Source organism: Cygnus olor, chromosome Z (genome assembly GCF_009769625.2).
Source record: "Cygnus olor isolate bCygOlo1 chromosome Z, bCygOlo1.pri.v2, whole genome shotgun sequence".
Taxonomy (NCBI): Eukaryota; Metazoa; Chordata; class Aves; order Anseriformes; family Anatidae; genus Cygnus; species Cygnus olor.
The window spans coordinates 40,103,674-40,128,654 of record NC_049198.1 but is presented as its reverse complement, the minus strand read 5'-3'; the positions used below and the strand labels follow the sequence as shown (position 1 = coordinate 40,128,654).

Genomic DNA, 24,981 nt, shown 5'->3' with positions numbered 1-24,981 from the left:
TCTTCACTTTGCTGATGAGCACCATAGTCCTGTTACCTGTAGAGCAGAGCTGTTCTAGCAATGTCATAGAGAAGGACAGTTGAATAATGTTGGCTTGAATACAGGACAGCTACAGCTTTGAAGGGATGTCCATAGTGGATGATGCAAAATAGGGAAGAAAGCCCTAGAATAAGAACTGATGCCAGTGGCAAATGTTTCAGAAAAATGGATATACATGTAATAGGTGATAACAGTTTACACTCTTTCAGGTTATCTGGGTTTTGCTTATTACTGTTAATGTCTGGAGCTCTATAAATGCATACTATTTCACTAAAGAGATATTACCGTCTGCTATGGTACTGACATACTCTGTGATGAGATGGAGATTCAGAATAGTTTTCTGTTTTGTTATATCTTAAGACATAATTTTCACAGAGGAACTCCTTCCTCTTTGTCCTGCTGATGTATTTTCGACACCTAGTGGTACTAAACGTAAATTACTGAAAATTTGTTACTGGGTGTGCTGTCTTACCAACAGCAGTCGGAGGGAAGGAGTGAAGCCAACCCTATGGCTCAGCCAGAATGCCTTTAATTGCTAAACTTCTGAAAATTTACAATGAAGACCTTAAGAAGAAAGTATAATGAGTATTTTTTGGCCCTGTATGATCTTCCAGTTGGGGAGGAACAGAAAGGGCTGCCCTTAACACTCATAAAAGCTCTGAGATAGGAATGAATTTGTTGTTCAGGATTCAGGATTAGTGCAGGCTTTATTATTAAGGTATAAACAGTACATAAGCTTTGTATAGTCTTTCAGTGTTGAGGAATTTCATCCAAACTTCGTTCTCTTCTTGCTTCTTGTGTAATATGACGTCTACCTACAGGATACTTGCGTTAAACATTGTAAGATGTATTACAAAAAGATACTTCTACGTGTCTTTAACCAAAAAGCTCCCAAACACAGAAATACAAATTCTTATTAAAACTATAGAGGTTATGGAAAATGGAAATTTGAAAAATTGTTACTACAATTAATGGTGATCATTATGCTTACTTAGATAATGTGCACATCCTTGCACTTGTATTTACAAGTATTTTCAACTGCTAGGATTTGCAAACAGTAAAGTGTTTTTTTTTTTTTTATTTCTCTCCTCCCTACCCCCATCACAGGCACAGGAGAAAGTGGAAAAAGTACTTTCATTAAACAAATGAGGATTATTCATGGATCAGGTTACACAGAAGAAGACAGGAAAGGCTTCACAAAACTGGTTTACCAAAATATATTTACTGCCATGCAAACTATGATCAGAGCCATGGACACGCTCAAAATACAATACACATCCGAAGAGAATGAGGTAAGACTGTGCAAAGAAAATTCAAATTTTAAATTTATACATGAATAATCAGAGTCTTAACTTCTTACATTCAGAACCTTAAAAGTCTGTATACCCGACAGTGAGTTCATGGCCCCACAGTCTGATTCTATGGAAACATGGGGAGTTTCTAGTAAAAACAGAGGCAGGGCAAGGTGAATATGGGATTGGGGGGGAGGGGGGGGGTAAAAAGAGAGAACTTTCAAAGTTGCAAGTTGGTAGTAAGTAAAAAAAAAATGCTTTTTCTGAGGGAGTGGGGAAGAATCTAAAGTTGAATAAAGCTGGAAGAAAATAAAGTTGGATTGGACAGTAATACACACTTGTTTGTCAGCAGAGCTCAAGAATGAGGAACTTTGGGTCTGTTTTGTAGGAAAACACTACATCTATTAAATGCTGGTATGCTTTGAAACATACCACCTACAGCCCTTCTATGGATTTGATGCACCCTTATGCACTAAAATATAGAATATAGAAGGTCTTCTCCAACCTTTTTTAGTTTCAATGTATGTTATACAGTTAATGTTGTTGTTGTTGTTTCAGTGCTTGGGACTGTAGAATATGCAAAATAATGTTTCAGTTAAATCAGTTGCATATTCTATTTCTTTTTTTTTTTTTTTTCTTTTGGGGGGGGGGTGGGGGGGTGGGTGGGAGGATTATAGCCAGATTACTAAGACTTGCCTGGTTCTAAAATGTGGGGTTTTGTTTGTTCGTTTTGCTCAAGTATCATGAAGAATTATTAAGCAAATTATTGAGTGATATTTTTAAAAATTAATACTGATTTCCGGTTAACTAAGTTTTGGTTTTAAGACAGGGAAACCTGTGTATAAAGAGTGTCAAGAATAAATAAGTTATAGATTTTTTTTTTAATTAAAGTACTGTGAAGAAAACATAGTCGATAACTTACTTTTCCTTCGTAAATATGATCATATATGAAGAATACAAACAAGAATATTATGATTTTTTGTTTGTTTGTTTTAGTTGTTTTTTATTGTGTATTCACTTTGGGTAATAGAAAAGAAGAATGGAAAATGTTTAAAGTAAAGGTCTAGGACATTACTTTTTTATTTTTTTTAATCACAGAAAGAACAGATGGTGTCAAGAAAGACAAATTTTGGAGTTGAGAGAACTGAGGTGTTAGGGTAATTCTTTCTTACAGAACAAAAAAAAAAGCCTGAGGGATAATCAGTTGTTTGTAAAATGCCTTTAGATCCTAAGGAAGGAGATAGTTACAGAAACAGAAAATGTGTTTGTGAGTATACTTCATCCTAATTCAGATGTGTATTTTTTCCTGAAATTATGATAATTGGAGTCTCTTTGAAGAAATATATTTGTGCTGCCTCTTCCTGAATTTTTGGTTTTGTTTTTCTTCTCTTCAAGAAAAGAGTATGAACATTTAATAAACAGCAAACCTTTTCTCATTCTGGGCTCTGAGTGCTGAGCTGGACACCTTCCCATAACACAGTATTCTGGCTGAACTGTGTTCCTGCTGGTTGCTGTGCTGCCAGTGTCTCCAGATGCAGAAGATTTTAACTCTATTGCATAGTTTTTAGAGAAAGGCAGAATTTGGTCTGGTGTTTCTTTATTAAAGGTAACAAAGTGCTAAAAGCACCGTATGACAAGATCAGTTTTGGTGGCATTTAGAAAGAAAAATCATTTTTGCTTACACATGGAGAAACTTGAGAGGTGATAGGAAAATTGCAGTGCTTAAGTGCCACTTGCAAGACAAAGCTGCAGATTACTCTTTCAATTAGTTGGTGAATATACAATGCAGTGCACTGTAAATCTTATTAAATTTCATTGAATGGTCTTAAGCCTGTAATGGACTACAGACGACAACAGAGATTAAACAGAGAAGTTGTAGTTCTTGTGTCAGAGTTGTATTACAACAGCGTGCCCAGTGGCCATACCAAAACTGTCCAGCGTGCTCCATGTTTCAGTAAGTCCATCTTTTGCCTGAAAAAAAATGTTTTCCTCTGGCCCTTTTATTTATATGTTTGTTTGATTGATTGATTGCTTTACTTATATCCATGTTGTTCTTTGACGGGACAGATTTCCTCCTGTGTGGGCCCTGGAATTCTCTGTCTGCTGAATATCTCTTCATTTAATGTCTTTGCAGTGGAGAACAGATTGTTATGTGCTGAGTGTCTATTCCCTCTAAATGTAATGTGTACAAATCTGTAACTTATAGATGGACAGAATGTGCAAATAGGCTTCTTAGTGTTTGCAAATAAAAGCAAGTTTTATAGAAGGTGTTAAAGGGATTCTTTACTGCTGTTGTCAACTACAAGTATTTAAATAAATGGTCTGACTTTCTACAGATGCTGAACAGATGCTAACTGAAATTGTCTGTTCTGCATTTAGACATGAAGGGTTTTTTGGTGTTGCTTTTTAAGTTGCTTAGACCTTTAATTTTAATTAAGCAAGCAAATTTTTTTTTGTAATTTCAGGTGGTATATACTTTGTCTCATCTTCAGTTTCAAGTTGGAGGTGTCATGGCATATTTTGGGTATATGTTAAGCATAAAACTTGCAAATGCTTAGGAACCTAATTCTTCAAGGCATAATTATAGTACTAATTGAAACCCTCAGAACATACGAGTTGCTACTATAGTGAAAATATTCATGATTGGAAAGGTTTCAGGGGATGATTTACAAATATTTTTTTTTCTTATAATTGATTACGGTTTGGGGTCCTAATGACTTTTCAGGGTTTTCTATTATCAATAATAAATTTTGTTTTGACTTTTATCTACATTGCAGCATAGGATGCAACTTCCAGTTATGAAAATTGAAATAGGTAGATTCTTCACATCTGTCAATAAATTAAAAAATCAAACATGCACAGTAGTTGACTATGTGAAACTAGTGTAGTCTCACACACTCTCTTGGGACTGCATTTACAAATGTAGCCGCAGCTGCTTTTTGTCTCTCCCAAATTTGCCACAGAATAACTAACAGGAAAATGGCACTTCAACAGATAGGGCTTGAAAAGGAATATTTATTGAGTTTGCAATTAAATTCTCTTCTGTTACTTTTATAGGGAAAAAGCCTAACTTAAAACAATGAAAAGCAGGAATATTGTTTTTGTAACTATAATGCTGTAATAATTGAAGATTATTGAAATATCTCTTTTTGTCTTCATTCTCTTTAAGAAATGTTTTGCATGCTGTTTGCTGTACAACATTAAGAATTTTTTGCTTACTCATCTGAGTACACTCTGTCATGATGCCAGGAAAAAATGTCCTATTAAGTATATTTTTTGAATGTATTGCTTGGCATCTAGTTAGTTAGCTAGTTCCTGTTTATGACCACTCTATAAAACTTACTGCTAGAGGTGAACTGTCTGGGGGGGTGAGGGGTGGGGAGAAGTATTTATTGTTTATAAGTCATTTTTTCAGAGTCATAGAGTAGAAATTAATAAATTAAGTGTTGATTAGGTATCAGGTTGTAGTGTAACATTATTTACAATCTCAGGATAGTCTTTTTGTGTGAGGGTTTGAGTCATCTACTTTTAAAAACATTTCTTCTTTCCGTATGATAATAGAGACTGTCAAAAAAAAAACCAAGACAGAAGTTAATGGCAGCCTGTCTCCTGGCTCATTTGGGAAATTGTGATTGAGTTGATGTGAACATTAAGATTTAAGTAGATGAAAGAATGAATGCTCATGTGAGGCAAAGGGAAATAAAAAATCAGCTCATAGCTGAGAGATAGTAAACATTCTTTTTTACCATTCAATTTTATTTATTTATTTATTTATTTATTAATCAATCAATATAAGTTTAGGTGTAGGGAAAGAAAACACAACTTCAAACAAAAGGGGGAAGAAATCAGGTGGTGTTGGAGGAAGGGGATCATTTCACATGTGAGTAGTACATCAGTCTTCAAAGGCCGCTTTTAAAATAGTTCTGGGTAGCTTCAATGTGCCAATGAGTCACTTTTTGCTGGATTATGTTAGTCTTTGCTGAATTACAGATATGTGGGAGAAATAAATTGTTCAAGCCTATTTGCACTGGAAATGCACTGGAGATTTTAAAAAATTAGTTCACCAAATCTTCTCCCTCATTTTTCAAACTAACATATATCCTGTATCCCAGGAAAATCACTCTCTTTCCCTTCCACAATTAAGGCAAAGTTAGAAGTTTCAATTTACTTGTATGAAAAAAAAGGCACTTAACCCACTGTGAAGACTTTTTATATAGCTGCTCAGGATGAGGATCATAGAATAAGAATCCAGTCCTGTTGTTGTGGTTTGGTTTGTTTTTTAAAATACCCTGGTAAGATGACAGTGCATATGCTTGTAATTAACAACAGATCTTTGTAGCTGTATGTACAGTTATTTTTTCCTAAACATAAAAACAGAATACTGCATAAAAATGTATTTCAGAAAGAGAGCATCATGTTGCATATCCAAAATGCATCTTTTGCTTGTAAGAAGTAGTATTCTAATGTCCTACTGTCTTACAAAGTTGCCCTGGCGTGAGTGTGTGTTGGCAAAATTAATGTTAGTCTGAACAAGGAGAGTATGACCCTGTCAAAAAAATTTTATGTGAAAGGTAACTTACCTTAAAAAAGGGGAATGCAAAAATACAAGAGGAATAGATTGAGATTAGGGAATTACTGAAGCAAGTCATGTAACTGTAACAAATGGAAAACATAGTAAAGAGTAATTACTGGTTGATGTATCTGGATGGTTGTATTTTAAAATGCGGAACATGACTCACCATAGTTCATTCTTCTTTGCATTTTTTAAAACTTTTAAAACTATTTCTCATGGCAGGTGCTTTATAGACAGTCTGGAAGTATTTTTTTAGTAGTTTGTTTTATAGAGTTGGTGATGCAAAACATTCCAAAATATATTGCGTCCTTGTTCATAACAAACATGTTTAATCATGGGCCAATGCACAAAGTCTGGGTCTAGGCACTCCTACACAGAGGTTTCAATTTGATTTTCCAAAGAAATGAGACTAATTTTATCTGGTTTTGGACCTTCTGTCTGATTTCAGTTGAATTCAGCAAAAATGTCAAAGTTAAAAACATAAAATTCCTGGCTTCAGAACATTTAGCTCTGCTAGATAGTTAAAAGTAAGTAAGGAGAAAGGAGAAATGGAAAGCTGCTCTAAAGTAACTCTAAGTAAAAAAAGTAAAATGAAGTAAAATCAATCAACAGATGAAGGGTTCCTGTCAGAGTATCTATGGGAGGAACTGGGGTTCAGTCAGTCACAAAATTTAACTGTGAGAAACCAGGCAGTGATTTGCACATGAGGATGTAGCATCATATGCTTAGACACTGAATACACAACATCAGACCTTCTGCTTCCTCCTTGGAAGCACACAGTTTTTTGTTAGATTTTATGTCCCATCTGCCAGCCTGTATCTGCCAGTATACGGTCTAAAACTCTATGGCATGGGCAGCAACATGAGATGCTTCCTTCTGTTGCCTGTATAGCACTGGGTGTAGTATTTTGATTACATGCATCTTTCTGTGGAAGGGTAGGAGGAGAAGTCAGTTATTTTTTGAGTGAGAACATTGCCTCATTCTAGAGCAAGGTGATTATGTATCCACTTTGGGGGATTAGAGTTGTGCGCTGTTTTACATGAACAAGTATAAAACATATTAATATTGAATTTACTGCTCTCCACATGTAAGTCAGGAAGAAACTTTTCAAGTTCTTTTTCCTTGCCCCACACATAGGATATGCATGTTTTTGGTTGGGGTTGTGTGTGCGCTTGTTGACATAAGAATATATGGGAATTTTGAGAGTGTGGGTTGTGTTTTTTTTTTCAGTCATGTTAATCAGCATGCCTTATTGTGTTTAAAAATTGCCATAATCCTAATGGATATGTTTCCAAGGGATATCACTGCCTTGAATGCTGCAAATCTCATTCTGGTATAAGTCATAGTACAAGTGTGTGTTTATAAACAATAACTGACTGTTCTTAAGAGACCTATAGGAGTGCTTCACATGCCTGTAAATATAGGTACTATGGCTTCCTTCCTTTACTTTAAAATCTGAGTTTCTTTATCATGGCATCTTGTTGGTGAATACTGGTGTTGACTTCTTTTGCTTCTCCCTGTCCAGAGAGGTTACTTGCATCATTGTTTGCATTGCTCTGTTGAATTTAAATACATGTGACTGGCTACGTTTAGTGTGGCTTCCTGTCTTCCTCTTCTTCTTTGGTAAATTCAGAATCATAGACTGCTAGCTTGATTTCCTTCCTAAATAATTTCTAGATACACCCAGATGCAAGAGCAATACTGATATACTTTTGCTATTCTTTTTAACATGTGAGTTCCAAACACCCACTTCACTATTTTCTAGTGAAATTGCTATATTCATTTGTCCTTCAAAATAATTGTCTGTTGATTAGAAATCTTAGGACATTTCTTCACTTTTTAAAATCTCTGAGCAACCAGAAACGTGACAGAGTTTTGCTTTTAATTTATTTCACAAACACATTCTAAGTTTTGTGTCTTCCTCTTGTTATTTAGCCATAGCGTTTGTTTGTTTGTTTGTTTTGCTTTGTTTTGTGGAATTTGTGTGTTTCTATATATTTTTTTATTATTATTTTTTTACTTTCTATCAGTGAAATCTTTTGTTTAAGTTGTTTTTTGTTTCATTGTTTGTTTGTTTGTTTTTGATTTTGCTTTTGGTCTTTTGCACCATGGAAGATGGTTTAACTTACCAGAAATATAGGGCTAACCTTTCAAATTTTTTTTATCTACTTAAAAGTGTCTTTTGGATGTTTTAGGAAAAAAGCATGTAAATAACTTTAACTGCAGCAATATCACATGTGGAATAGCAGAAAAAAAAAAGAAATGTGTATCTTAGAAAACTAATATATCTTAGAAAGCTTATACACTTAAGGTTTGGGGCATAGAAATGAAGGATGGGAGAAAGATTTTGCTTGTGTATTGTATTTTCAAGGAAGTTTAGGCTGAGTCAACTTATATGTGTCTCTAAACTGAGTTGTGTTTGGATTTCCTTAGAGAGTGATTTTGAATTTCATAGAGGTCTCCTGGTCTGTGGGGTAGTTGCATAATTCTTCCATTAGAAGGAACCTATTTTCTCTTAAAGTACTAGTAAGTGCATCTGTGCTCTGAATTCTACCGACTTAAAGAGAAGTAGAGCTGGTGGATACTGACATCATCTTGAATTTAGAGTTTAGAATAGTTCAGTTGGAAGGGACCTTCAAAGATCATCAATTCCAACTGCCTGATTGCTTCAGGGCTAACCAGAAGTTAAAGCATCTTATTGATGGTATTATCCAAGTGCTTCTTGAACATTGACAGGCATGAGGTGTCAACTACCTCTCCAGGAAGCCTGTTCCAGTGTTTGACCATCCTCACAGTGAAGAATTTTTTTCTAACATCCAGTCTGAACCTGCCCTGGTGCAGCTTAGTGCTGTTGTGCTGGTGAGAAATACATGGTGACAAATGTTAAAAGTCTTCTGACCAATAATTGGGCCTATATTTTCATAAATAGGAAAGTTTGGACAGAGATGTAACAGTAAAGCTGATGAACATTTCAAAATGTGCATGAATTCTTACAAAATATTGATCCAACACATAAAACTTAGCTGAGTCTGAACTGTAGAGTTCCAGAGACTACTACCAAAATCAGGTACTTCTCAGTATTGATAGTTTGCTACACGTTTAACAAAAATTGCTATATCCATCTGTAGCTTCTCGAATTTGTTGAGGCTTTTTCTCTTGACATGGGCTTTCATCTAAATTGCTGTAATTGAATAGTTGTTTCTGTGCAGCATTTAGCACAACATAAAGAAGTACACAAGCACATTAACAACACATAAGTAACCCAGCAGAATTTTACTCCATTATGAATGATTAGGCAGAAGCCCTTCTTCAGCCAGTAGTTAATTCATTGCACCTAGATCTCCTCTCATTTCACAATGCTATAAATCGCACTGGCTAAACAATACATATAGATAAAAAGTGATCTGATAATGAAAAGGAAGTATAGTCATGATGGAAAAAATAATGATGTATAGCTAATAAATGATGATTCCAGACTTGTATTTAGTTTTGTATTTTGAAATGAAGGATTTCTTATCCAGAAGAATGCGTACAAGTAGTTAACTTTTTTTTTTTTTTTTTTTTTTTTAGAGTAGAATTTAATGTTCTGCAGGCCTAACGTCCTTCCTGTTCCCTTCCTTTGTAACAACTAAATTATTCTATTGCCTTCTTTGTGGCTGTGAAGGCATTATTTATTGGCAACTGAAACACAGTAAAGCTTGGTAAACTAATCTGGTAATGGTACAGAAGATGGAATAGAATCCAGTTCACTTATTGTATGTGCTGTGGGCTAGAAAGTTAAAAAGCAGTAAAACTTTGTTATAGAGGCTGAAACAAAGTCACTGAACAAAGGGTGCTGTGGATCAGTATGTTATCTCACCCAGCTCCTCTGCCAGAATTTGTTGCTTCAGTGTCAGAGTCAGCATGGGAAACATGCCTCTGGCTCTGTTGTCTGAGTTCAGTCCGGCAAATTCACATCTGTAATTGTCACAATAAAATTAGCCGGAGTTCATCTCTGAGAGCCCTTGGTCAGAAGAGTAAGGAAAAAATGTCTCTGGATCAGAAAGCGACTACAAATCATCTTTTTTTACAACTAATTTGTCAAAAGTTCTAAGAAATTATTGGTTAAAACAACAGGCAATTCTGCATTTTCTGATTTGGCACCAGGATCTAGAGGTTGAATCAGTCGTGAAAGGAAGATACTTGAAAATGTGTATCAGAGCTGGAGGCTTTTGGTATCTGCACACAACTGGCTGTAGAAAAGGCGGGTTCTCTGCGTGAAGGCCCGACTGTTTTTGCTGACAACTTTTTCCAGTTTATTCTTGTGCGGCCTTTCTTGCATACTTCACTTTTTATTGAGATAGAAATGAGTGTGCTTATGCAGTTGAAAAATCCTTGTTCCTAGAAAAAAGACAGAAATTTACTGTAATATGGAACTAACGCCTTGCATTGGAAAATTTAACATTTTTTTTTAAAGGAAAGTTTAATGGGTATTTTTCTAAAGGAAAACTGGCAAATTTCTGTGCTGCTGCAATTAAATCTTTTAATGAACAAGAAGACAAATAAATTAATGGCAGATGAAAAGACCAAAATCACTTAAATCAGCATCTGCTGTTATGTTAAGAATGTAAAAACCACTTCAAAAAGAGAAGCAGCTAGAAAACTCCTCTAGGCCTTTTCTTTCCTTAGTGCTAAAGCCTGTGACACATTTTGTGAATTTATGATCTGCTGACAAAATTATTCTTTGGAATAATTCTGCCATGATGAAGAAGTGTTTTTAGTGTTAGTCTGTTTCTTAGCAAACACCATAGTGCCATTTTTTACTCTTTTTGTTGTTATTCTTTGCATACATAGAAATATGATATGTATTGTTCTTTTCATAAATTTAATTTATATATTCTTGCTCCGTATAAAATGATTCTAGAGACCATTATATTGATGCTGGTCAGTAAGCTCAGTTATCTGACCTTCCTTCCTGAGAGTAGAGAACTTTTTTTTTGGACAGAATATGCTGCACTTCAACTGAATGCCTCTTTGCATGCAGTCTGACTTTTTTTCTTGTATGCTTTTTCCACAATCTCTGTGTTTGACTGGGGGATGAATTCAGAGACATGGAAAAATACCTGCAACTATCTGGAGGCCACATTACCAAAGCACAAAAAAGAGGTTCTCCTGCTGTAGTGGGGCTGATGTCTCTTGTTGCTTTTTCTGGATGAGCAGATATTGATGGTGTTACCTATTTGTGAGGGCTGGACAAATCTTGAAGAGTTGTTGTGCTCGGTAGCAGTCATTTAGAGTCTACAAAGGTCCTGTTGTGCAAAATACAGATTTCAATGCCTTTGACACTCAAACCAGTATTTATTAACTCATCCGTAGAGCAACAAGAGTACAGTAAATGAAGTCCAGATGGATTTTTCTGCCCTTATTCACTCTGCTTTATAAAACTGCAATGGTAGGGGTTATTGTGAGATTAGCTTTCCCAAGAAGAGGGGTAGGTGTGGTAACAGCAGCAAAGAAAGCAGGGATGCACAGGTCAGCAGCTCATCACAGGAAAAGGAAGCCTGGCATGATCATTTGCACCTTTTGAACAAAACATCTTTCTTTCTGTTACTTGACTCTTATCACCGCAGTTGCTTATTGAAAATGTGCAATAGTGTAGAATAAATCATATTAGGATGCAAGATACTGGGGAGAAAACTTGAACCGATTTTTTTTTTTTGAATTCTTGCTTCACAGTGCATTTCTGTGTGCACTTGAAAATTCGTATTTCTTAGAATAAAAACATAGTTAGCAAATATGTCTGAAAATATACTAAACTTGTGTGACTTCAAGGATTGTGTATCTCATGTTTCTGAGGTATTTATAGATTGCTACACTGAAATGAAAGTTGGCTCATTTGCCCTTCAGCTACAGTGCATAAAAAATTTCAAAGCAACAACAGTATAAATAGACTATAAAAAGTTTACATGAAAGAGGAAAAGGATGATGATGTAAAATGTTATAATTACATATGCAATTATTTATGAGCTTTAAGGAATTGACTGAAAGTCAAACTTCTCTCTAACATACTCCTTTTAACATGTTTGGTAAAACAAAGTTTAATACTAGAAATTCTGAAGAAAATTCAGAATTCTTGTTTGAGCATTAGAATTGTTGGTTTTCTTTTGTTTTGTTTTTTTTTTTTTTTCTACATGGTTATTTGGCTTCTCAAATCTCTCTCTCTGAATTCAGCTGTGAGTTTATTCTCCCTTTTAGCATACGTTTGTCTAAATGGGCACATACACTATTCTTCCTAAATGAGGTCTGTATTGATTTACCCAGGGGGGCTCTGTCTGAAATTGAGACTGCACCAAAGGCAATATGATTTAAAAAAAAAAAAAAAAAGTAAAGATCGCCTGCATCTTCCCTTCTTTCTTTCATACCTGCATATGTAGATAAGTATTTACAATATTAGCATGCAATATTAGTTGCATGCTTTAGTTGGTGTGTTTCTTTTTTGCTGTCGTGTGGTTTTGTGTGTGTTTGTGCTACAGGTATTCATTTTCCTTCTCTCTCTCATTCGTTAACAAAAACGAATCTTAGTTTTCTAGGTATATACTAGAATTTTAAAATTTCTAATAGTTCTTTAAAGATTTTTTGTAATTTGCATTAGTTTCTGAACATGTTGTCTGAAACATTGTGAAAATTCTTGGCGATTGGCAAGCACTCTTTTAAAACAGAAATCTAACTGTAAGTGTCCAAGGAAACTGAAAAGACTGTATAAGTAATAGTATGGATTGTTTGATTGAATAGAATGTAACAATATGATTATACGAATGGGTAAACTAATGGTCAGCACTTTTGAAAGAATGCCTAAAAGCTGAGGGCATTGTCAAAACTCTCCTGAGAGAGGAACTCCAGTAACAAATGCAATTGATGATATTATTAATGAAGGTACTATTAATGAAGGTACAGACCTGATACTAACTGTTATGCACCCAACATTATTTCTTTGCCCACTTATTTGGGGTGAATAGACTGACCACCCTGCAAGCCTTCTGCCATGTGTTCTAGACAGCAACTACCCTGGCAGAGTTTCATTTAAGCACTTGTGTTACTAGCAACTGGGGTATTTTAGCACTTTAGTTGTGTTTACAAACCATACACACTACCATAAACTAAAGTCAGTCTTTGGGAAGAAGTTAGATGGGATGGGCAGCTTGTTAGCTAATAGAATAAGAGACAAACTTGAGAAAAAAAAAGGATTTTATTTTATTTTGTTTTAAACTCATATGAACTCCAGAGGTCTCTTCCAACCTCAGCCGTTCTCTGATTCTGTGATCTCTACAAGTATGATGATGTGGGAGAGGGCAGGGCCCTCAAGAGCAGTGTGGGAAGAGGTGGTCTAGAAGATAGGTAATGAAAAAGAGTTGCAGAGGAGATTTACACCTTAATGAGTTTTGTCAGCAGATACCCAAGAGGTCCTTTGGGTATTTGCAGACGTGACTGCTGTCTCATTTTACTTGTGACCGTACGGTTAGACAGTTCTGGGGAGTGAAAATGATTCCTAATCTGAGGCAATACCTGCCTGCAGGTTGAAATGTGATCTTGATGTCCCTCTGAGAGCTCCAATGCAAGGGCTCATTTGCAACATAATGAGGAAAAAAATATTCCCACATCAACAGCGAGCAAACAGACTAAATGTAACCCAGTATTTGATATTTCCAAAACTTAGCTTCCTGATTAATAAATACGACATGATGATCATAGAATCACAGAATCATCTAGATTGGAAGAGACCTCCAAGATCATCTAGTCCAACCTCTGACCTAACACTAACAAGTCCTCCACTAAACCATATCGCTAAGCTCTACATCTAAACGTCTTTTAAAGACCTCCAGGGATGGTGACTCAACCACTTCCCTGCGCAGCCCATTCCAATGCCTAACAACCCTTTCAGTAAAGAAGTTCTTCCTAATATCCAACCTAAACCTCCCCTGGCACAACTTTAGCCCATTCCCTCTCGTCCTGTCACCAGGCACGTGGGAGAATAGACCAACCCCCACCCCGCTACAGCCTCCTTTAAGGTACCTGTAGAGTGCCATAAGGTCGCCCCTGAGCCTCCTCTTCTCCAGGCTGAACAATCCCAGCTCCCTCAGCTGCTCCTCGTAAGACTTGTTCTCTAGACCCCTCACCAGCTTCGTTGCCCTTCTCTGGACTCTCTTGAGCACCTCGATGTCCTTCTTGTAGCGAGGGGCCCAAAACTGAACACAGTACTTGAGGTGCGGCCTGACCAGAGCCGAGTACAGGGGGACAATCACTTCCCTAGCCCTGCTGGCCACACTGTTTCTTATACAAGCCAGGGATTGTATGATTGTGCACTACATTAGCTGAACAAATCATGGTTTCATGGGTGAAATAGTACTGTAAGTCATACAGATGCACAGAGGTAGAGAGCCATGAAATGGCGTGGCCTGTGTTAATTAGGCATGTGGCAAAGCCAGGAGTAACTAGCACTGAATATTTTAGTCTTACAAATACTTGTCAAGAGACTTACAGAAATACTAGGCTATTCTCCCTGCTTTTTGATTTGTTCATTTTTTTCTACTTAACAGTACAAATGTTGTCTGATGATGAGAACCAAGGAGACAGTAATTGTTTAGGACTACAGACAATGTGGACATCTTAGAAAGAATGCTGTGAAAGGGAAAACATATTTCTGCTTTAGTAGTAGAAAACCTTAAGTATTAGTAGAAAAAGTAGTCTTACAACACTTACAACACTATTTCCTCTTTTCAACATAAGTAGAAAAAAAAGAAAGAATGTATCAAGGATAGTGCTCATCACCACAAGGAAAGATAAAGTATTCTTATACAAAAGAAGTGTCTGGAACTGGGGATTAGAATGCAGCCATGCAAGCTTAAGAAAACTTAAGAAAACTTCTTTGTAGGAAACCTAAAGAGAGCAGGAGATGAGTGAACTAGAAAAAGGAACGGGAGTTATAAAGGTAAATAAAGCTTAATATTGTATAAAATTAATACTTTCTTCCTAGTTGTCCATTGTTAAGTTCCTGAGTATCCCCTTTTAATTTTGATGCTAGAGATGTGTTTGTAATTCCCCTGCTCTGCTGGCTTCTCCTGTGTGTCCCTGCAAAGAGCAAATTGAATTAAATACATGGAACATAACAAATGTTATGCTGAATTCCAAGAGATAACATTTCTTGAAAGTATCTGAGAAACTGACTGCTATTTTTCTGTTATGCCATGCAAATCTGCCCAAAAGTTTTTGGCACTAAGATGTGTTATAGAATAACATAACATTTAGACTAGTGGACTAGAGAGATGATACTGTGATTATCTAGTCTGATTTGCTGTACAGCACAGACCATAGAACTTTCTTGCCTCAGCGCTTGTTTGTGTTTCTAAAAGTTATGCTCCAATTCAAAGTAAAATAAAAATCACTGTACTTGTGAATTTCTTAGCAAAAAGTATTCCAATGATAAGTTACTTGTGAGAATGGATGGAAAAGGCACATTGTTCTGTTCTGTGCTGAGTTTACAGTTTTGGCATTTGGTTATTGTTACATATTTGCTGGTTATCTTGAAAAGTCATCTGTAACTTTCTGTTCCACAGTTTGAGTGACTAGTTACTTCTGCTTATTCTCTTTGATGCCTTAATAGTTCAAATTGTCTCATGAAGGCACATATAAGGTAAGGCTCTAGTTCTTTAATCAGGATCAGTTTCAAGCTTCTTCATGGGGTAGACCAATTCAAGAGACAGGGTGGCTAGCTAGCATAAAGCTTCTCCTCAAATCTTGGTGGGAGATGATGCCTGTCTTGGAGAGACACAAAGCAGCTGGGAAACTTTGCTCTCCTCTTTGATTGGAAGTTCTTCATGAAAATAAATACAGCCTCAGTGGAGTGCAGGACAACACTTTTTGCTGCTTCTGTCAGCCTAATGTCCTAGGCAGCAGTCTCCCTCATACGAGGGCATCCTCGTATGAATTACAGTGAAATGAAACATTTCAAGAAACACATATTTTTCCATAAGAATTCCTGTCACATTCAAGCAGTATGACTTACTAGTTTTGGAGTTGTGCTTTTTTTCACATTGTAGGTACAGGAATTTGCCTATATTAGCTAAGAAAATATGCTGGAAAATCATCTATATCACAGCATTTGAGTAAAGATCTCAGGACTTTCTTTGCACTGTAGTCTAAACAAACAGTTTGGAGTAGTTCTGCTGTGCTAGAGCAAGTTTAGGTTGATAGCTTATTTAATATGCTTAAGCTGTGTTTTTTATTTTTTTGTTTGTTTGCTTTCATGTGCTAAGATACCAGTGTAATCCTCATAAAGACCAGAGATTGCTGAAAAACTTGGCTATTTTTATTTTTTTTCTCATAAAAAATAGTTTTACACTATTATATTTTTACACTGGTGTTTTACTTTGGATGAAGAGTGTTTGTTTGTTTTTTTCTTTTCTTTTTTTTAAGAGAATCTCTTTATCAACCCCAATTATTGTTCTTTGGTTTGCATGTTTGCTTACATAATGTATTTTAGAACATCAGAAGAAAAAAGTTGATAAGTATCGAAGCAAAGAATGCTTCTGTCAATTTAGAGGAAGTAAAAATAGGTTGTTGAATGTGTTTAGTCTCATGCTGTAGTCTAGCAAACAGGAACATCCGTGGGCTCCTTTTGGTCCTCTGTGTTACAGAAGTATATTGACTGATTGTGTTTATAAGGACAAATTCAGGAGTACTCTTAGCAGCTTCAGAGAGAAAAAGAAAAATTTGTCAAAGAATAAATTTGCATTTGGTATTGGGCACTGTTGGTTCCCAATGACCATAAGGCTAGATGCTGGACAGTCTCAGTAAAGAAAAATTAATATATCCCTATTTTTGACTCCTGAGGTTGTTAAGAATACTTATTTCATAGCAGAATAATTAGGATCTCACACCAATCTCTTAATTGATATGTAGTATTGCTCAGTAATAGATATTTTCTTTTTACCCATGTGAATTGATTAAGCAAAGGGTAACATGCCAGCTTACTTACATCCTCATTTTTAAAACAAATACTCTACTTGGGTTCTGAGATTTAGGTAGTACTTATTGCATCTGAAAGCTTGAAGTATCACAAAGAGATTGTTTTGCATTCACATTGTTTGATTATTCTTGTTGAATAATCTTGTTTTAACTGTTATAAGTTAGCATAATTATATAACGTTGATTCATTGATGTTGTCTAAAATTGTTGTCTAACAATTTCCTGTAATTGAGTAAGGGCATATTTAGTAATTTTTTTTGTTATATATTGGATAGTGCAGAACAAGTTCAACTGCTGCTGATGGTCATTGTTAACAATAATATGAATTACAAAAGGTGCTAGCATTCAGTATTGCTGTTCATGAAACAGCAGCCTATTATATTCAACTTTATGTAAAAGATAATTAAGAAGAATGGGTGAAGCCCAAGATGTTTAAAATCAATGAGACATAGATGTAATAGGCAGTTGTAGTCAGCATGTGAAACAGTGGCCATAAATCCATACTGACAGCTTAGTGAAGTTTTCTTAGAAGTATATCATGGTAGAGAAAGTCTTTCTCAAGAAATTCCAAAGAAAATGAGTTGGCTTTTGGAGGCTTAGAACCAGCTGTTTCTTAGTGTGCAAGGGACTTAAGGGAGAAAAATTTAAGAGATCGGAACAGGATGATGTGTGAACACAGAAGAGAGTAAAAGAATATGAAACTGAGTCACTGATAAAACCAGAAAGATTAGATCAGTATCAGTGTTCTAACATCAGATGTGCTGGCATGTAATATTAAACTCTTGATTTTGGTATTCTGGATTCTCTTGGTGAAGCACTTCAGATGTTTGCAGACCCTTCACAAAACAGTTTTCTCTTCTGTGGGCAGAGATGCTGAAGTCCTCAAAGTAATCTTTGTTGAGCAAGTTCTGCAAGCATTCTATTTCCACTTACAAAAGACATTGCTGAATCAGAAACAAATGAAAATGTCCTCTTTGGGGAATTAGAAAGAGATATTTAACATATTTGCATAAAGCAAAGGAAATTATTTTGAAAAAAAATATGAAGGATGACATTGTATTTAGAGATGTCGGATGATCGTTGCCAATATTTAAGGCACATTTTCAGGGGATTAAAACAGAAGCCAATTTGTGAGGGTAAAGATCTTTTCTTTACTTCAGGTGAAATCCAGTGATGAGACCTAGTGGGATAGTTCATGTATGTTCATCTCTGATGTGGCTGGGGGCATGTCTCCATATTCTTGGGACAGAAATGTGAAATTTGTGACAAAAGCAACAAGTAAACACAAAAATGTGCTTCTTATTTTCTAAGTGTTTCAACAGAAAAGTGAAACTTGTCTGAATTTTATAAAATAACAGTTTGACAAGAAGGTGCCTGATGCTTTGTACCTTTAACAGTCATCTGCCTCAGGAACAAGCTGTTTTAAGGAACAGAAATGGGAATTTGTGAGCTAGGGACAGCCTAGTTTGCCTCTCAGTTATTTACTGTGAGATTCCCTTACTTTTATCTGTATCATTTTCACTTGTCCTCAGCCAGTTTGAGTTATGTCACTGAAGTCTGTTAAGGGAGAAAATTTTCCTTGTTTGGGACAACTTGTTGAAGGAGGAAGGAGAATGAAAAATTTGAGAAGCAGAGCTCATTGGTTAGATATTGTTCACATCACAGTAAGATAATGATGAGTTAGATTTTTGATGTCTTCAGGAAATAGCTACTCTGGACTCCCTTGTCAGTAGTCACTCCAGCTTCTGCTGGTATACAAAGTAAGTTTCTAGGGCAGCCAGGCACAAAACCCCAAATCCACTTTGTAGTAATGATTTCAACATGGGGTACTTAACTCCAGAGTAGACTGCCAGAATTATGAACCTGAACACTGACTAAAGCATAGCAGGCTGATACTTTCTGTCAGTTTCCAACCTGAGTCCCTGGAAAGTCAAAGTGCTGTTTACTAGAAAGGAATAATAGGGTGATTAACGCAGCATCCTGGCTGAAGTGTCAGAAAATTCACTGGTTCTAACGTGGCTAGTTGTATTGATGTTCATATCACAAGTCTGTTTCTAGGCTGATGAAATTCAGAGGTTCAGAATTTGGTTCAGAGAAGAAAGATGAAAGCTTAGTAACAGAAGTTTATTTCATTTCAGGAATTCCAGGCCTATTATTTCCTATGTAATTGTGTGTAGTCAGTGAATTTGATATTCTTAAAGGCCAAGAAATACTCTGCTAGGAAAAAAAAGGTTCTGTCTGTCTGTCTGTCTGTTTCTCTCCAGTGACGGTACTTGCTCTTGCAACCACTTTTTTAGTGATGTAAGGAGAAAGGATTTCTGTTGGCATAGTAAGTTTGTAGACTTGTAATGTAGTTATGTAACTTGGTACATTTGGTTTTAGGCTTTCAAACTAATGCAGAAAAGCTTATGATATGAGACTCTTTACTCTGTAGTTGCATACTTTTGGAAGCCACAGTGGCAAGTGCAATATGGTAGAGTTGCTAAAGCTTACATCATAACTTCTTAAAAATTAGCAAAATCATAAACCTTCATCTCTTGCATCTGTTCCTCTTTATCTGAATATTTACTCATTTAGGAAACAAAAATATTTGTTACATCTACAACAAACAATATTTTACTGCCCATCTTTCTATTTCATACCAGAAATATTTTGATGAGTTAAACTGTATACAGTAGTAACTCTGTGTTGAAGATTCTTCTGTGTTCATAACTGTTTAGAAGCAGGGAGGGGCTTTCCATAGAAGCAGCTGACATACAATGGAATAAAGAACTCAATTACGTTTTATGTATTTTCAAGGTAATTAACAATAAAACATCTAAAATTGATTGCATATATGTAGAACTAGAAAGTCAGTCCTAAAATAATAGGATCACGCTATGTTTTCTTGATCTTAGTGTGCCTTTTGTGTTGGTGTATAGTTATATTCCTATATCTATCGACCTTTAAGCATTTTTTTTTTTTCATTTTGCAACCCTCCATCATACAGTATTATTGTGGTGAGTATGCATATATACATGTGTTTTGTCCTTCAGATATAAATTGCTTTCAAAACTCTCAGTAATTCTGAAGAAATTTCTTAGGGGTGGGAGACTGCTTCTTTTTTGTGCTTTACTGAAATCCAGGTAGGCAACACCCACAGCTTTTCCCTCATCTGCTGAGCAGGTCATCTCATCTTGGAGATCGAGTTAGTCAGGCAGGACCTGCCCTTTACAAACCCATTCTGGCTGCATCCGATCACTCAGTTGTCCCATATGTGCTTTTTGATGGCATTCAAGATGATCAGCTCCGTCACCTTCCACGGTACTGAGGTACCACTGATGGGACTGTAGTTCCCTGGTTCCTCCTTCCTGCCCTTCTTGTGTATTGGAGTCATGTTTGCTAACCTGGGACCTCCTCAGTTAGCCAGGGCAATGAAGGGCAACTAAAATGGTCAGGGTGCTGGAGCAGGTGGCAGAGAGAGGGAAGCTGAGGATGTAAAGTTGGCTGGAAACTAATGGCTCAACTTGCTACTTTTCAGGTCTCAAAAATGATATGGGTGGTTATGGAGGAGAAGGAAGCAGGTTCTTTAGAAGGATGAGAGGCAAAAGGTACAAGCTGCAGTGAGGGAAATATTATTTGGAAATATGGGACAATCTTTGCAGCAAGAGTGGGTAAGCACGGGACAAATATGCCCACAAAAACTTTTGATTCTTCTGTCTTAGAAGAAAACCTCAAAACTTGCCTGGAGAAGGCACTGAGAAACCTCCTCTAAAGTAAGTCCTGTTTTGAACAGGGATCAGAGCTGATATACTCAATGGTCCCTTCCAACCTGCTTTTATTTGCTAACCATATGCACTGGCTTCTCTTTCAGGCTCCTTGGTGCACTGGGACACATTGTGATAGAGAGCATTTGACTTTTTGGTGTAGGTATTTTGTTTTCTTCACTGCACTTTGTTTGTGTTAGAGAAAGTACAACAGAAGTGCTGTCATTTGCTTTCCATTAGGAAATGCAAATGAATGTTAACCACGTACAAACATAATCAAGAATAAATGAAAGGGAAGATGGGAAAGTAAGTTTATATCCTCTTTTTAAATAAACCCTAGCATGGACATGATGTTTCCTTGCAATCTCTTTGATTAGAGGGTTAGGTTTTGTTTGTTTGTTTGTTTTAACTTTTCAGGTTCATTATTTGCTTGTCTGTGTTTTTTGTTTGTTTGTTTGTTTTGTTTTGTTTGTTTTCTTGCTAATTTACCAGTGCATTATTCCCTTCATGATGTTGACCAAATAGATAGGCATTAGATTGCTGCTGTGGTGGAGTTGGACTTTGGATTTTACTCTTCACTGAGAAGAAGAAAAAGTAAATTCACATTAAATGAAACATTTTTTTAACAGAGAACTTAAAATACCTTCAATTTTTTCTGCATTTTCTTATGTGAAAAGGTTCCTTATTTAGGGATGAAAAAGAATAAGAAATGTATAGAGTGCCAAAGTGCCTTTGCATTTGAAGCACATACTTGAGAGAGAGAGAGAGCGATTTGGTTTTGAAACATATTTTTGCAAGCTAGAGTTCTTAGCTGAGAAAGACTGTGCAATAATTTGCAGTAATGTGACACCACTATTCTGTTGTACTTGTCAATTGGAATACAAACAAGTGAAGGGTGATTTAAAATTTGCAGGAGAGTTATACTTTAAAAGTAATTTCTTTTGGAACTGTATGCATCTAAAATTTGTTTAAACTTATTAATTTGCAAGGATTTGTCCTGAAAGGTTTCTGGCATTCTTCCTTGTGGATAAAATTCTGGGTGGTCTTGGGAAACAGATCAAAACCTTAACAGTGTAGTTTTGACTGGGGAAGGCATGCTTGTATAATGAAAGTCTACTTTGAACAGTCATGAATAAGTGATTGGACATTAGAAAATAAAGGTCATTGCTTATATGAATGCTGAAAAATAATTTTGTTTCAGAGACCAAAGGATTCAAAGAACACTGAAGATATCTTATAGTTTCCATTATAGCTTTGTAGCTTTGGAGAAAATAATTTTTCTCTTTCCACAGAAACTAAGTGAACAATCAAATGCAGACAGCTGAACTCTACTAAAGATCATAAATCATGTTCTGCCAAATAAAACTGAAAGTCCAGCTAGTCCTACCAGTGAGCCTTAGGGCCTACTAGTGAGCTTTTAGGGAAAGACTATGACAAACAGGGTGTGATTATACTGATTCATTATAATGAGTCTTTCCAGTGTGTGGATGTTGTATGAAACAGGCCAGAATCAAGACATTCCTAGTTTCACTAATAAGCGATCCTCTTTTTTTTTTTTTTTTTTTTAACTGTTTGATCTGACAATTTATTTTCTAGTCACTTAGCATTTGTGAAATCCACACTATCCCAATGTCAGCTTTAGCTTTGCCTGTTGTAATTACCTTCAGACACTGTAGCCTCAGTAACAGTGTAATCATTTCTGGATTATTTGTGGAATGGGGTAACAAATACCTGATTATATCTGCTGCTGAACCTCCCTCAGTGAGGACTGGTCATTTAACTTCCTGTTTATTTTTTGTCTTTCAACTGCTTCTTAAACCAAAAGATTACTTTCCTATCCTTCAAGTGTGATATCTCACCATCTCTAACAGCATTTGTTTAAGGGGTTTTCTTAAAGTGTATCCAAGTGTACTACTATAGAAGCTGTGTCATTCTTCTTAATGTAGTTAATGATTTTTTTAGAGGTTTGGTAGATTTGTGAGCTAGGACGCCTCTTACAAAAGCCACTTTCTCTTTGCTTTACAGGACTACAGAATACAACAGGAAAAAACACCTGCTGAAAACTATTGTGGAAGCAGGGACTAGTGAAGAAAGGACACTAGGGGATGAATCTTCCAATTCTATTATATGCAGTAGGCTCTTTGTGCATGATGGGTTGTGTCCTTTTCTGTAATGTGAAGAATTGTCATTTGGACTGAAACCAATAATGTAGACTTAGGCATTGCTATATCAAGCATTTCAGCACTGATCTTTTTTGGTGTTTGTCAGGTTTGTTACAGGGACAACTTAAACACAGCATATTGAGCCAGATCCTAAACAAATTGAGCCCCTCTTGTTGGAAGCACTGCACTTTGCATTGCATAATGTAAAACAGCAAGATTCAGAAGTGCTGAGTACACAGCAGAGAAGAGACTAAACTTTAGGTCTCTTTTTTCAAGTGAGTGCCGTAACCTCTACATTAGGAAGTGGAGGGAATGTCTTTTTTCCTCTTTGTTGTTGTTTCTGCTAAAGTGACTCTGAGTGTGAAAGACTGTTCTTATGCTGTTTAGACTGTCATACAGAAAAGGGAGATTCCTAGTCCCCACTGAATATTTACTGTTGAGAAGTGTCATTTTGAAGTACTGGTCCATTAGAAGTTTTATGATTTCAGCAAATAGTATGGGAACTATCTGTCTCTCAAACAGCCCATCATCTGACTGTCAGTGTTTCTGCTCTGCTGGAAAGCTGGGATGTGGTTTCACATCATGAAAAGAGTAGTCAAATTTTATTGTTAGATGAAACTGCATGAAGTCTGTTCTGTGGCCTTACTTAAAATAAGAGTCTTGTGGATTTTTATATTTTACTACTGCCACTGCACCCAGTTGGAAAGTATTATGATGATGTTTTCTCATTCTTAAAGCAAAATTGAGTTACTAGTAAATAATGTGAGCAGTCATGAAACCCAGCTATTTGTTCAGCTTTTTTTTTTTTTTATTAGTTTGCAAGGCATTCACTTTTAACAGTATTTTACATCTGAGGTATTAGACACAAACAGGATGAGGAAGGTCTGAATTATAGATGTTAAATCTTTCAAGTATAGAGTATTCTTACATTAAAAAAATATAGACACTGAAAATACTGATTGTCATGGAGAAAACAGAATTATTCTTCAGTTCTTTTAAATGTAAAACATTTCTTGACTTAAAATTTCATGGCATTTATTTTGCATATTTCTTTAACAAATTGTTTAGAAGGGAAAACAAGTTCTTTCTGTCGTGTACTTGTAAATATAATTTTCTAAGTAATAATTTGTAAATAATGACACTGTCCTTGTTGCAAGGAGTGTTTAATTCATGTTAAAAAGCTTCACCCCTTTAGTTTTACACATTATATGAACTATAAGACTCGGAGCAGAACACAGAAATTATGGGAACTAGTCTGACATGCTCTCTGTGAAACGCTGTTGCAGTGTTTTGCCCAGACACCAGAACACCAGAGCATAGGCTTTCGACTACTTCCACAGAGCTAAATCTTAATATAATTAGAGCCCACACCTAGGACTTGTGAGACCCATGTGAAGGCTGATTTGGGTGAGAAATAACTTCTCTCCCCCTCACCCCCACACATCCACCCTCCCATCACAAAGGATATAGAGCATTTGGAACAAATAACCAACAATAAGATACCAGAACATACGAGCTAAAATGTCAGTGCTTTGGTTCTTCCATTCATTTTGTATCTCTTTGCAGTAACAATCATCTGCATGTTAGAGAAAAAAGGGTTTTCCATTTTTTTTCACAGTAAATCAGAAACAGAATGGGCAGACATTTAAAAATGCATCTTCTGTCCTGTTGTGTTGTTCTTAACACCCCAGATTTTTCAAGTGATTCAACTTTGATGCTTATTTGACAGTGTTCTGTAATGTCCAGTATTTTCCTCAGGAGATATAAGAACATCAAGGTGTTACAAAAGAAAATGGGTTGATATTTGCTGTAGTCAATAAACTTGGATTTTTTTTTTATAAAAATAGAATTGTGATAGGAATTGAAATGTGAGAATGGGCCTTCATCATCCAGTGGCACTGCTGATGAAGACAGCTGAGAGTAATCAGTTGTGCAGTTTGGAGTTGTGCTATAGCCTGAAGTCTCTTCAGTTAGAGGGTCTCATTGCTTAGCAGTGAAGTAAGAATAATCTCATTCCTTTCCTTTTCCTGTTCGGAAGTCAAAACCAAAGTGTAGATTTCTCTCCTTTCCTATATTTAGGCAGATAAGAGGAAAGAAAAGACTGGGTGGACATTCATGTCTATGGATTTTAAAAAGGCCAGTGGAGGGTAAGGAATAGGAAATGGCTT

General features: G+C 36.0%; 1 protein-coding gene across 1 annotated transcript in view; it reads left to right on the top strand.

Annotated features, from left to right (window-relative positions):
• Nucleotides 1-24,981, top strand: part of GNA14 (G protein subunit alpha 14) — a 74,294-nt gene that overhangs the window by 30,768 nt on the left and 18,545 nt on the right. Inside the window, exon 2 of the mRNA XM_040541751.1 lies at nucleotides 1,147-1,331. Coding sequence (XP_040397685.1) covers nucleotides 1,147-1,331 — 185 coding nt within the window. The remainder of the gene's footprint in view (nucleotides 1-1,146; nucleotides 1,332-24,981) is intronic.